This window comes from Nuphar pumila, chromosome 2 (assembly GCF_984573655.1).
Source record: "Nuphar pumila chromosome 2, dmNupPumi1.hap1.1, whole genome shotgun sequence".
Classification (NCBI taxonomy): domain Eukaryota; kingdom Viridiplantae; phylum Streptophyta; class Magnoliopsida; order Nymphaeales; family Nymphaeaceae; genus Nuphar; species Nuphar pumila.
In genome coordinates, this window is record NC_143250.1 from 83,355,763 (window position 1) to 83,371,227 (window position 15,465).

Here is a 15,465-nt window from a genome sequence, read left to right on the forward strand (position 1 = left end):
TGGATAGCATGTGACAAATCGGGTCGAGTAATGCTAAGATACATCAAAGAGCCTACCAACTGCCTGTAAGAAGTGGGATCGGTTAAAGGAACACTGTCATCAATCTTCATTTTTTATCCCACGACTTCAGGAGTTTCGCAAACTTTGTCATCAGAAATCCCTGACCTATCAATAATCTCACAAGCAAGTTTAGATTGAGATAGGAAATAACCACGTTAGAATAGGCAACCTCAATTCCAAGAAAATATGTTAGAAAACCCAAGTCTGACATCTCAAATTTTGAAGTCAAGACGAACTTAATACCCTTGACTCCTTGAACATCATCACCTGTAATTAGCATGACATCAACGTAGAGTAATAGTATTACAATCCCTGCATTAGATTTTCTAGTAAATAAAGCAGTATCAGTATAACATGAGGAAAAACCATTTTCCAGGATTACACTGGTAAACCTATCATACCAGGCTTTGGGGGCCTGTTTCAAACCATAGAGGGCCTTCCGAAGACGAAGAACTTTATCTTTGGGAATCTTTATACCTGGTGGGGCATCCATATACACTTTTTCCTTAAGATCACCATTTAAAAAAGCATTTTTTACGTCCATTTGAAAAATGTTCCAATTTTTAATAGATGCAATAGTAATAAGACATCTCACTATAACCATTCGGGCTACAGGGGCAAAAGTTTCTTCATAATCAATTTCATACTCTTTCTCATACCCTTTTGCGACTAAGCGAGCTTTATACCTTTCTAGAGATCCGTCGCTCTTAGTTTTAACCTTAAAAACCCATCGACAACCTATAGTTTTCTTTCCTATGAGTAGAATTTGGAAATCCCAAGTTTCAACCTTCTTAAGAGCATTAAGTTCATTTTGCATAGCGTCTTGACATTTTATACATTTTTTAGCTTCTTCAAAATTTCTTGGTTCAAAATAAGAATGAAAGGCACTCAGACAAGCCCTATATCGGGGTGAAAAAGAATCAAAAGAGACAAAATGAGTTGGAGGTCTCCTATTCCTTTCAGATCTTCTGTGATCGAGAGTAGGAGCAAGCTCACTATATTAGTCAATAACACTTCTAAAGGTATCTTGGTTTCTACAATAGTAGGTTATTGGATCACTTGAAATTCTACTTCCTTGTTCATTGAGAGAGTTATGTTCACCAATATCACCATCATTTTCCTTATCATGGTTTGATGAGATATCATCACTAGATATATCATCATTACTAGACAATACGTCAAATAGGAAAGAGTAATCAAAATTTTCTTGTTGAGAAACAGTTTTTTCAAAGCCACTTTCATTTTCTAGAAATGTTACATTTCTAGAGATATATAACTTATCATCTTGAAGGTCATAACAACAAAACCCTTTTTGAGTTTCGGAATATCCAAGAAAGGCACAAGGAATAGCCTTAGGAGAGAGCTTGTCATTCTTATCCGTAAGTATAAAACACTTACACCCAAAGACTCGTAACCTATTATAATCAGGTTCAAGCTTATGTAATACCTCAAAATTGGAACTTGAAGAGATTCCATATAGTATAAGTCTCCCTTTCTAAAGCCTTCCCCAATCAATTTCCCGGACCGGCGATCCTGTATTAAGCATTTATCATAAGAGAATTTAATATCGCAACCATGGTCCGAGAGTTGAGAAACAAAGAAAAGGTTTAAGTTTAGTTTAGGTATAAATCTAATTTTTGGAATAAAAAAATCTTGAGTTTCAAAATTACCTATTCCTTTAATTTCAAGAGAGGTTACATCCGCAGTGGAAACAAAAGATGGAGAAACATTTTTTAAGTAATCGGAAAGCGAAAAAATGCTTGGGAACATATGAAAGGATGCACCGGAGTCCAAAAGCCAAGAGACTTTACTTGGAGAGGAAGAAGTGGATACAGCAGCACCGGAGGTAGCTCCCTTGAGGAGAGGTTGAAGGGCTTCCACTATTTGATTTATAGAGAGTGACCCACTTGAAGATGCCTCCTCCTTTTGTGGTACACCGGTGGTAGCCATTGCGAGAAGCTTCTTCCATTTGGGATATATGGGTTTGATATGCCCCGGTTCTTTACAAAAATGACAAATAATCTTTTATAGTCCCTTTTTCCTCTTTGTCTACCATTTTCACCTTGATTTTGTAGTTTAAAGTGAGGAGGACGATAGGTTTTTACATTGTTTCCGGGTCTTGATACGGCGTTGACCTCATTGTTTTCTTCATAATTACAAGGAACCGCAAGAACATTTGATCCTTGTTTACATAGACTCATATGAGTCTCTTCACCACTTAATTTGGTGAGAACATCTTCAAGAGAAGGAGTAAAGAGATGACCTTATTTGCCCAAATTCGGGCCTTAACCCATTCAAAAAGTTGAAGAACCGATCTTCTTCAAGTTGCTTGTGATGGAGTTCAATTGCCTCTCCACTCCATTTTGGTTCAAGCATGGCAAGCTCGTCCCAAATGGAGGAAAGATCGGCAAAATATTCCCTAATAGTCATTTCACCTTGAGTAAGAGAGAGGACCTTCTTTTGAAGGTAATATTTATGTGATAGATCCCTTGATGTATACATTTTCTCAAGATATTGCCAAGCTTCCGATGCCTTTTTGAACTTAATAATGTTGGCATTAATCTTAGTTTCAACGGATGAAAAGAACCAAGAAAGAATCTTGAAATTCTTCATTTCCCATTCATCGTGCTTCTTAGAATACTCTTCAAGAGCTTTGATCCTTTCTTCTCCCTCAAGAATCTTGATTTCATTTCCGTTTACCACGGTTATTTTGGGTTCCGGTTCCGGAACTGTGCCTTGCACATAACCCCATAGCCCCTTTCCTTTTATGTGAGCCTCCATGTTCCCGGCCCAAACATGGTAGTTGGTCCCATTTAATTTGAAGCCAAGAGCAAAATGAGACTCTTTTTCACCGATTAAGGAGTAAAGAGGAAGAGAGAAAAATGTACCAACACAATGTTTTAAATTCTAGCTTGCACAAGATTCTTCTAAAATATTTGAGAAGCAAGATCCACCACTTCAACCTCCAAAGATCTGAAGGCACGCTTTTTGAGGCACTCGAAAAAGGAGAATCCCACGATCCTCTATCACCAACATTGCTTTGATACCATGTGAAAATTTCTACGAAGAGACAATACGCATACAAGCACAAATACTTTGCACGAAGGCACTCTTACAACACTTGAACAAAATACGTAAAAAGCGTAAAAGTAGCAAACATGCACTAAGGCATGTATTTTATAGAAAAGAGCAAATGCTTGAGACTCTCGAGCTTATCAAATAACAAGGGAGAACACCCCTATTTATACAAAAGCAAAGAGGTGCAAAGGGTGGCTCCCAAAGGAGTCGTTGGGGAGCTCCCAACGGTCACATTTGTGACCGTTGGGGGCTCCCCAACGACTCTATTGGGGGACCCCCAATGCACCTTTATGAAAAGAAAAAATAAAAATAAGAAAAAAGAAATACAAAAAATAAAGAAGGAAAATACAACATATTCCAAATGGAATATGCGCAAGATAGGAAATTACAAGAATACCCTTTTCGGGTAAAAAACAAAATAAAATATGTATAAATATATATACTTATATAGAGAGAGATATGTACACATATAGTATATATATGTATATGTATCTCTATGTATATAAGTATATATATTTATACTTACAGCAATGGTTTTGGAGATACATTTTAACAAAACATACCTTGTTTAGCTCCTTTCAGTGCCCACCACTTAATTCTAGGATTTATCCTATATCTATCCCTTTTGCGGCATTGTCTAATTCTAAGATCTAAAATTAAGATTTTATGTTGTGTAGCTACACTTTCTCTCGGTATAACCTTACAATCGATACAACAACCCCTATCTCTCTTTCTAAGTAGAAAAAAACTATCTGACTCGTATTAACCCCACTTTTAAATGTTACTAGGTGAGACTCCCTCTTCCTAAACCAAGTGTTATCATAGGACAAACCAAAATCTAAAATCCTTTCTCCACTTTCGTTTCTTTCTCCTATACCATAGCCTCCATGGATACTCTCAAATCCATCCCTACTAATGCCTACATGTCCATTAAGGTCACCGCCGATGAAAAGCTTTTCTCCATAAGATATCCCTTGTACTACTCCATCTAAATATTCCCAAAATTGATGTTTAATGGAATCATCTAAACCTACTTGAGGTGCATAAACACTAATAATATTCATACCTAATACTAATTTAATAAGTAAAATCCTATCACCCTTCCTACGGACCTCAACTACATTATCTATAAACTCACGACTAATAACAATCCCTACTCCATTCATATTCCTATTTATTCCTGTATACCAAATCTTATATCCCCAAGGTTCTATCACTTTTCTTTCTCACCTACCCATTTGGTCTCTTGTAGACATAAAATATTAATCTTTCTCCTACACATAACATCTACTAACTCTACCAACTCATCAATTAAAGACCCTATGTTCCAAGTGGCTAACCTAATTTTATGGTCTTGGACTAACTTCTTTACCCCCACCCGTCCAACAAAGTGAGGGAACCCTTGCCTATTTGACACCACACCCGGGCGCCTATTTTCTTTACATAATGTTTTAGCAAAATGAATATGAGAAAGCTTGTCAATATTTGGATGCCCAAGGCGTTTATGCCAAACATTTATATCTTTATGTTGAGCAATGTTAAAAAAAGAGGTTTTTGGAACTTGAAGAGACTCCATAAAATAGAAGTCACCCTTCCTAGAGCTTTCCCCAATCAACTTCCCAGACTGGCGATCCTGTATCCAACATTTATGTGATGAGAATTTTATATCACATCCATGATCCGGAAGTTGAGAGACGGAAAGCAAGTTCAAATTTAATTTTGGAATAAATCTAACTTTGGGAATAAAAAAATCTTGTTTTTCAAAATCTTCAATTCCTTTTATTTCAAAAGAAGCCTCATCCACAGTATAGACAAAGGATGGTGAGAGGTTTTTAGAATAATTGGTCAGTGTAAAAGCATTTAGAGTCATATAAAAGGATGCACTTGAGTCTAATAGCCAAAGAATTTTACCTGGAGGAGAGAAAGAGGACGCAGCGGCTGCAAAAATAGATCCCTTGAGGAGTGGTTAAAGAGCTTCAATAATTTGATTTATAGATAGATTGGCATATGTGGAGGAAGACGGTGTCTCCTCTCTGAAGGTTGTCGACATTGCCACCATCTTTTTCCACTTGGGACACACGGGTTTTATATGCCCTGGTTCTTTACAAAAATGACACGATTTTACTGCAGTCTCTTCTTCCATATTGTTCGTTACTTTCTCTTCCTCCTTGATTTTTGTTGAAATGGGAAGGTTTATAAGGTTTAACATTGATCCCCGGTCTAGATACAGCGTAAGCTCCCTCATCCTCGCTTTTAGAGGGAACGACCAACACATTTTGATTGGTTTTATTCATTTCCAATCTAGTTTCTTCTCCACTTAATTTGGTAAGAACATCTTCTAAAGGTGGAGAAGAAAAGGAAGATAAAAGAGAGGATCTAGATTGTTCGAATTCGGGTCTAAGCCCATTTAGAAAATTAAAAAAGTCATCTTCAAGTTGTTTTTGCCTCAATTTGATTGCCTCTCCACTCCATTTAGGTTCAAGGATAGCAAGTTCATCCCATATAACAGAGAATTCGGCCAAATACTCTTTAACCGACATCTCTCTTTGGTGTAGAGTCAAAGCCTTCTTTTGGAGGTAATATTTATGAGACAAGTCTCTTGATGTATAGATTTGTTCAAGATACTCCCATACTTGATATGTTTTCTTGAATTTCAAAATATTGACATTAATTTTGGTTTCCACCGAAGAGAAAAACTACGAAAGAATTTTGTAGTTTTTCATCTCCCACTCTTCATGCCTTTTATTGTATTCTTCAAACGCCTTTTCTCTTTCTTCATCGTCAAGGACCATAATCTCTCCTCTCTTTGTGATAGTAATTTTAGGTTTGAGTTCGGGAATAGTTCCTTGAACATATCCTCAAAGACCCTTACCTTTGATATGAGCCTCCATATTTCAAGCCCATACATGATAATTAGATCCATTTAATTTGAAGCCAAGAGAGAAGTAGGAGTCCTTTTTGCCCATTAGAGAGAAAAAAAAGAGAAAGAGATGCATACCACAATGATATATAAGGTCCTACTTTAGGTAAGATGCTTCTAAAATATTGAACGAAAAACTGAGTCTTCACCCCAATCAATCAAACTTGATGGCACACTTTTCAAGGTACCCAATAGAGAGAACAAATCACATGATCTTCTTTTCTCCCAACCTGGCTTTGATACAACAACAACAACAACTATGCCTTCATCCCAAAACAATTGGGGTCGGCGATATGAACCAAAAAAGAAAATCATTATGGGTCTTCCACATGAATCCTTCTCCTCCAATCATTTTTATCCAATGCCATTTCCTCGATGAGGTTCAAAGCATTCATATCCTTTCCTATCATCTCCATCCAAGTCTTTCTAGGCCTACCCCGACCTCTTTTAACAAATATATTTTCTCATTTCTCCATCCTTCTAACTGGAGCATCATTAGGCCTTCGCCGAATATGTCCAAACCACTGTAAACGATTCTCTCTCATCTTATTTTTAATGGGTGCAACGCCTACCTTCTTAGGTATCTCCTCGTTCTGAATCTTATCTTTTATTGTATTTCCACACATCCATCTAACCATACGCATCTCAGCTACACTCATTTTTTGAATATGATGTCTTTTGGCAGCCCAACATTCCATACCATATAGTAAAGCGGGCCTAATAGTCGTTCTATAAAACTTTCCCTTCAACCGCAATGGCATTCTACGATCGCACAACACTCCAGTTGCACTTTTCCATTTCATCCACCCAACCTTTATCCTATGATTTATATCTCCATCAATTTCTCCATACTTTTGAATGATAGATCTCAAATATTTGAAACAATCATCCATCGGTATTTCTTGCTCACCAAGCTTTACTACACTCCCATCACTACTTTGTTGCTTACTAAACTGACATTTCATATACTATGTCTTACTCTTACTCAACTTAAAACCTCTTGCTTCCAATGTCTGTCTCCATAATTCTAACTTAGTATTAACCCCAGCTCTAGACTCATCAATCAAAACAATATCATCAGCAAACAACATACACCACGACACATTTTCTTGAATTGATCTCGTAAGCTCATCCATCACTATAGCAAATAGGAAAGGGCTTAAAGCAGATCCTTGATGTAACCCAACCGTTATAGGAAAATTGCTTGTCACCCCTCCACAAGTGCGGACATTGGTTACTACTCCTTCATACATATCTTTAATTATACTAATGTACTTGAGAGAAACACCTTTCTTCATCATTGTCCACCAGAGCGTCCCTAGATACTCTATCGTATGCCTTCTCCAAATCAATAAAAACTATATGCAAATCTTTGTTCCTTTCTCTATTTCTCTCAATAAGTTGTCTAAGAAGATGTATAGCTTCCATAGCTGATCTTCCAAGCATAAAACCAAATTGATTCTCCAATATCATAACAACCTTCCTTAACCTAAACTCAATCACCCTTTCCCAAAGTTTCATAGTATGACTCATGAGTTTTATACCACGATAGTTTGTACAATCTTGTATATCACCCTTATTCTTATATAGAGGCAACAAAGTACTCTTCCTCCACTCATTAGGCATCTTATTTGTCCGCCAAATCTTGTTAAAAAGATTTGTCAACCATTCTAAACCTTTCTCTCCCAAGCATTTTCAAGCCTCGATAGGTATACCATCTGGGCCAACTGCCCTTCTTGATTTCATTTTCTTCAAAGCCTCTGCAATTTCTTTCTTTTGAATCTTGCGCATGAAGTCACGATTCATCTCATGAAAAAGAATGGAGAAGTCTCCAAGATCCTGAGCATGACTTCCATTAAATAGCTTATCAAAATAATCTTTCCATCTCTCCTTAATCTCCTCATCTTTGACTGAAACCCTTTGTGTTTCATCTTTGATACATCTAACCATACCCAGATCCCTCGATTTCCTATCTCTCATCTTTGCAAGCCTATAAATATCTTTTTTGCCCTCTTTGGTATCCAACTTGTCATAAACCTCCGTTATATACCTTATCCCTCGCGTTTCGAACTACTTTTTTAGCTTCCTTCTTTTCTATCATATACTTCTTCAAATTCTCATTATCACGACTCTTACTTAGATTTTTATAACACTCTTTTTTAACCTTAATAGCTAATTTGACATCTTCGTTCCACCATGATGTATCCTTACCCGCCTTTAGACTCACCCAATACCTCATTAACCACCTTTCTCATGCCACCCGCTATCTTATTTCACATTGATTCTGAATCATCCTCGAGACACCAATCAACTTCCTTAACTACCTGCTCTGCAAACATTCCTTGTTTAGCTCCTTTCAGTGCCCACAACTTAATTCTAAGATCTATCCTATGTCTATCCCTTTTGCAGCATTGTCTAATTCTAAGATCTAAAATTAAGACTCTATGTTGTGTAGCTACACTTTCTCCTGGTATAACCTTACAATCGATACAACAACCCCTATCTTTCTTTCTAAGTAGGAATAAATCTATCTAACTTGTATTAACCCCACTTTTAAATGTTACTAGGTGAGACTCCCTCTTCCTAAACCAAGTGTTTGCTAAGATCATATCATAGAACAAACCAAAATCCTTTCTCCACTTTCGTTTCTTTCTCCTATACCATAGCCTCCATGGATACTCTCAAATCCATCCCTACTAATGCCTACATGTTCATTAAGGTCACCGCCGATGAAAAGCTTTTCTCCATAAGATATCCCTTGTACTACTCCATCTAAATCTTCCCAAAATTAATGCTTAATAGAATCATCTAAACCTACTTGAGGTGCATAAACACTAATAATATTCGTACCTAATACTAATTTAATAAGTAAAATCCTATCACCCTTCCTACGAACCTCAACTACATTATCTATAAACTCACGACTCATAACAATCCCTACTCTATTCATATTCCTATTTATTCATGTATACCAAATCTTATATCCCCAAGGTTCTATCACTTTTGCTTTCTCACCTACCCATTTGGTCTCTTATAGACAAAATATCAATCTTTCTCCTACACATAACACCTACTAACTCTACCAACTTACCAGTTAAAGACCCTATGTTCCAAGTGACTAACCTAATTTTATGGTCTTGGACTAACTTCTTTACCCCCACCCATCCAACAAAGTGAGGAAACCCTTGTCTATTTGACACCACACCCAGGCGCCGGTGTGACGTAAGCGACAACCTAACAACCCTTGCCCATTTAACACTGCCTCTATGCCTATAAAGTACAGCGTGTCGCTCAGTAGGGAACACCCCAACGAAATTCTCATATTGGTTCATATTCATAGGGTATGACTAAGTTTTTATGTTGGCTGTCACTGGCCTACCGCAACCCTCCTCCTTTATCCGGGCTTGGGACCGACATTGTATAACTAAATAGTTATACACAGGCGGAGTTTAAGAACGAATAACGAAAGAATGTCTGAGCCCGGGTTCGAACTGGGGACCTCTAGTGTGTGAGACTAGCGTGATAACCCACTACACCACCTAGACAGTTGTCCAACTTGGCTTTGATACCATGTAAAAATATCTTCAAAGATGTGCACTACAAGCACAAGCTCCACGAAGGGATACGTGTACAAAGACACACCAAGAACACTTGAATAAAAAGTACACAAAGATACAAAGAGAATACTTGAAATGCAAAAGATTGAATCTATTGAGCAAGGATGAGCACAAAGGCTCCCAAAAAGAATGAATACAATTAGAGGGGACACACCCCTATTTATAATACAAGAGGAGACCAAAAGGAAGGGCTCCTACTAGACATTGGAGCCCCTCCAACGTCTCCCCCTCCTTTGACTAAAAGTCAAAAAGGTAAAAAAGAAAGAAAGAAAAAGGAAGAAAAGAGAAAAAGAAAAAGGAAAAAAAGGAAAAAGGAAAAAAAAGAGAAATGAAGAAAAAGAAAACGAAGAAAAGTTACATGCACACTCACAAGTGTGAATATGCGTAAATGGAAAATTACAAAAATGCCCCTAGAACAAATATATATATAAGTAGATACATATGCATATATATATATATATAATATATATGCATATGTATCTCTCTCTATATATATATATAAATATATGTATACATGATATAATTTAACAGTATTGTCCCTGAGGCACAACCCAATATTCGTACTGCTATGACTCCTTAACATTTAGTCGAGCAAGTGAATGTCGTGGTTGAGAGATAATTTTATGATACCTGCATTTCTTTCAATGCGGCAAATTTATTTCATTTTCAAGTCATGGCAGATGTCATAACCAGTATTGAGTTTGAATATAAGATGCCTTCATATCATGCTTCAAGAGCAAAGATTTTAGATGCTAATGTGAATAAAGTGAAGGCTTATTGTGATGAGATTAGACAGTTATGAAGAGAGATTTGGTGTATCATCATGGCAGATGGATAGATAAACAGAAAATCGAGGGCTTTGATAAATTTTGTTGTCTATTGCCCCAAAAGAACCATGCTTTTAAAATCAATTGATTTGTCTGATTTTTTGAACAGGTTATGAAAGAGGTTCAGTCTCAAAACATTGTACAATTCATTACTAATAATGCAGCGAATTAAAGGGAAATAACTAAAGAACTGGCAAAAAATTATGGGTTATTCTTTTGAACCCCGTGTGCTCCCATTGCACATATCTCATGCTTGAGGACATTGACGACATGGATGAAATACGACATACAATTAAATGCTGCCAAGAAATTACAAAATTTATTTATAATCATGCATGGGTTTTGAGCTTAATGAGAAAGTATACTAATAATGCTGAGTTGATTCGTAGCGCAATTACTAGATTTGTTACGAATTTTTTGACAGTGCAGAGTCTTGTAAAGAATAAAAGTGCACTTAAAAAGATGTTCTTCAGATAAGTGGAATGCATATATCCTCATTCCCAAAAGAGAAAGCCAAGAGAAATTGTAGACATTTTATTTAGAAGTGAATTTTGGAATTCATGTGTTAAGTTGTTGAGAATAAGTATACTTTTGGTGAAGGTGCTTCGATTGGTTAACAACAAAGGCATACCTGCTATGGGTTATCTCTATGAGGTCATGGATAAGGCAAAAGAGGTCATTAGAGATAATTTAAATGGAAAGGAAAAATTAATTTTGCCTATATGAAGCATCATTGACCACAGGTAGACTAGGCAGCTTCATCAACCTCTTCATGTTGCAACATATTATTTAAACACTGCATTTAGATACTCCCCTACATTTAAAATAGACAGAGAAGTCAACAGGGATCTCTTGAATTGCATTGAAAGGTTGAACCCTGAATATGGCATTCAAGATCAGAATCATAAGGAAATGAAAATTTACGATAATGTATTGTATGATATGAAGAGACCTGCAGCAGTGCGAAATTGTACCACGATGCACCCATATTTTGTGCATTTCATCATTGTTTTGTGTATTATGATTTTTTTTATTTTATTTTTTTTATGATTTTTTTATTTTTTATGATATGATACGATACAATACGTATTTTATTTTGGGCTCGAACAATATGAGTTATGATTGAATACATACAACCTTGATATGAGCCACTATGGGATCATATTATCATGAAGCCAATGATAGTTATGTCATAAGAAAAATGGGTAAATAGGAAGGGTTGGTTTAAATATTGAAAAATTATTAAAATGCAACAAGCAAAAGAATGGAAGCCCATTGCATAGTTTTCATATTTTGACTCAGAAAAGTAGAACACTATGTATGGATGACCAATGCAAAGTGATCATGTTTAGATACATAGAAAAAGAAAAAGACTATATGTATGCATATGGTATCAAACATCCGCAAAGATATCAGTACCAAAAATTATTGATTTGTATTTGAGTTAACCAACTACTATTTGGCTTGCTCCTCGGCCAATCAGAATCAAAACTTTTAGCAGTGCGTTACTGGGTATTGTCATAGTTTCTGAAATAAAATTGGCTTGCAGACCTAAAATTAGCTTTGATAAGGCAACCCGTTTTAAACAGGTTTCGAAACAATGAGCCAGCAAGACAAGCTTTCAGTACAACAGATCACCTGGCGAATCGGAATAAAAGCTTTTTTGACCAGAAGGTCATGAGCACAAGTATCCAAGGATCTATGAGTTGGAAAACACAAAAGGTGTGATACATTAACAGTGGTACCACAAGTCTTTTTTTCTTTTTAAATTATACTGTAAGAAGAATTGTAACAAGATGAACGGCAGCATGCACAAGCAAATCTGCCATATCTATGGAATATAGACTTTCAGAAGGAATCTTGTTTTGGCCATGGCTGGGTGGTAAAATTGAGAACACAATTTTTTCAGTTTATCTTTTGGGGGAAACAATTTTTTAACATATTATAAACCTCTAGGGAAATGCTTGGGAGAGAAAGGTTTAGAATGGTTGACAAATCTTTTTAACTTGATTTGGCGAACAAATAAGATGCCTAATGAGTGGAGGAAGAGTACTTTGGTGCCTTTATATAAGAATAAGGGTGATATACAAGATTGCACAAACTATCGTGGTATAAAACTCATGAGTCATACTATGAAACTTTGGGAGAGGGTGATTGAGTCTAGGTTGAGGAAGGTTGTCATGATATCGGAGAATCAATTTGGTTTTATGCCTGGAAGATCAACTATGGAAGCTATACATCTTCTTAGACAACTTATTGAAAGATATAGAGAGAGGAACAAAGATTTGCATATGGTTTTTATTGATTTAGAGAAGGCATACGATAGAGTACCTAGGGACGTTCTCTGGTGGACAATGATGAAGAAAGGTGTTTCTCTCAAGTACATTAGTATAATTAAAGATATGTATGAAGGAGTAGTAACCAATGTCCGCACTTGTGGAGGGGTGACAACCAATTTTCCGATAACGGTTGGGTTACATCAAGGATCTGCTTTAAGCCCTTTCCTATTTGCGATAGTGATGGATGAGCTTACGAGATCAATTCAAGAAAATGTACCGTGGTGTATGTTGTTTGCTGATGATATTGTTTTGATTGATGAGTCTAGAGCTGGGGTTAATGCTAAGTTAGAATTATGGAGACAGACATTGGAAGCTAGAGGTTTTAAGTTGAGTAAGAGTAAGACTGAATATATGGAATGTCGGTTTAGTAAGCAACGAAGTAGTGATGGGAGTGTAGTGAAGCTTGGTGAGCAAGATATACCGGTGAATGATTATTTCAAATATTTGGGATCCATCATTCAAAAGTATGGAGAAATTGATGGAGATGTAAATCATAGGATAAAGGTTGGGTGGATGAAATGGAAAAGTGCTACTGGAGTGTTGTGCGATCGTAGAATGCCATTGCGGTTGAAGGGAAAGTTTTATAGGACGACTATTAGACCCGCTTTACTATATGGTACGGAATGTTGGGCTGCCAAGAGACATCATATTCAAAAAATGAGTGTAGCTGAGATGCGGATGCTTAGATGGATGTGTGGAAATACAATAAAATATAAGATTCGGAACGAAGAGATACGTAAGAAGGTAGGTGTTGCACCCATTGAAAATAAGATGCGAGAGAATCGTTTACGGTGGTTTGGACATATTCGGCGAAGGCCTAATGATGCTCCAGTTAGAAGGTTGGAGAAATGGGAAAATATATTAGTTAAAAGAGGTCGGGGTAGGCCTAGGAAGACTTGGATGGAGATGATAGGAAAGGATATGAATGCTTTGAACCTCACCGAGGACATGGCGTTGGATAGAAATGATTGGAGGAAAAGGATTCATGTGGAAGACCCAAAATGAATTTCTTTTTTGGTTCATATCGCTGACCCCAATTGTTTTGGGATGAAGGCGTAGTTGTTGTTGTTGTTGTTGTTGTTGTATTATAAACCTCTAGGGAGAAAAATTTGAGCTATTTCATATAAAAACCATTCTTTAAGTCAGTTCAGCAATACAGGTTTTCCATATATAATACAAAAGAATCACTTTGAAGAAATTGTAGTTTCTAAGGCAATTCCTGCCGAAGCAATATATGATAAAAGGAAGGAAAGTACCTGTGAAATCAAATAGAAAATAAAAGTCACATTATTTTACTGGTGATACCTTGCAAAGCCAAAATCTCCAATCTTGAGCACAAGTGCATCACCTTCAGTTGACAAAAGAAGATTCTGCAAGTTCCATGAGAAGATCAAACAGACAGTATTAACCACCAAAATTGATGATCAAAGACTAGAAATCTTGTTTTCAACAAGAAAATCACCACCTAGGAAATAAGCATGAAAGCAAAACTGAATTCCAGCCAACATAAGCGGAGGGATTATAAGATAGGAATTGAAATCATACACTATTTAATAGCACAGTAACACGACACACCAAAAAAGGAGTGGTCAATAGAGAGGATAAATAATTAACTGTATATCTCAAGTTAATTTAGTTGGTACATTTACAGCTGCTAAGTGTAGGTTATACCTGTCTTCCAACAGGATTAGAAAACCTTTCATTAAAATAAAGGCAAAAGTTACTAATAATATGGAGATAATGGAATTGGCTAAGGAGCAAGAGATTCTTATGGAGTGCGCTATCTCACCCTCTAATTTAGTTGGTATATATAGATAGTTGCTAAATGTAGGTTAAATGTATCTGCCAACAGGAATAAAAAAACCTTACACTAATACAAGAGAAAATTTAGCCCAATGTACAGGTATGGTTTAATGATTCCCCCACATACAACATATGCTTCATGAACAGCACAATAAATATGCCACTGATAGTAGGAGATTACTTTTCTCTTGGGTTCGAATACCATGAAGTCACATTCTTAGATTCAGTCCCATTGATCCCTCAACCACACAAAGGGGAATGTGTAATGAGTTTTAGAATGGGAATCATTGGAGTGTGCTGTCATACAGACACTAAACAAAATTCTTATAGTGTTCTTGGACCATCCCCTCATTTGCCTAGTGAAATGTTGCCGCATGTACCTTTATAAAATTGTTAGAAGATGTACTGTTGAAGAATGAATGAGTTGTTGCAAAGTCTTAGAGAAAGAAAATAAAAAATAAAAGGAATGATAGAGATTGGAAGTAGAAACATGTTGTAGCCATGTGATTGCTTTGTAAAAAGCAGGGGTCACCGGAAATGCTATAGGAGGATGGGAAATGCATTTCTCGAGAAGCCGTTTCTGAAACGAGAAATACTGTGTTTCTGAAACGTGTGGGAAACGCCAAAAAAATTATGGGAAATACGTTTTCCACCTTAAGGGAAATAGGTTTACCATGTTTGGGAAACCCATTTCTCATGTGTTTCCCACATGTTTCCCAAGTGTTTCCCTTTTGTGAGTTTGGCAAGTTTTTTTTTTCTTGTTAAACATTTCCCATTTGTTTCCTACTTCCTAGTCATTTTCCAATTTGTTTCCCAGTTCC

General features: G+C 36.5%; 1 protein-coding gene and 1 non-coding gene across 2 annotated transcripts in view; both read right to left on the reverse strand.

The window, feature by feature from the left end:
- Positions 1 to 15,465, reverse strand: part of LOC149845874 (serine/threonine-protein kinase ATG1a-like) — a 95,701-nt gene that overhangs the window by 28,410 nt on the left and 51,826 nt on the right. The window contains exon 4 of the mRNA XM_089996058.1: positions 14,147 to 14,211. Coding sequence (XP_089852184.1) covers positions 14,147 to 14,211 — 65 coding nt within the window. The remainder of the gene's footprint in view (positions 1 to 14,146; positions 14,212 to 15,465) is intronic.
- On the reverse strand, positions 9,530 to 9,603 carry TRNAV-CAC (transfer RNA valine (anticodon CAC)). The gene has a single exon. It is a non-coding gene; the product is annotated as a tRNA-Val (tRNA).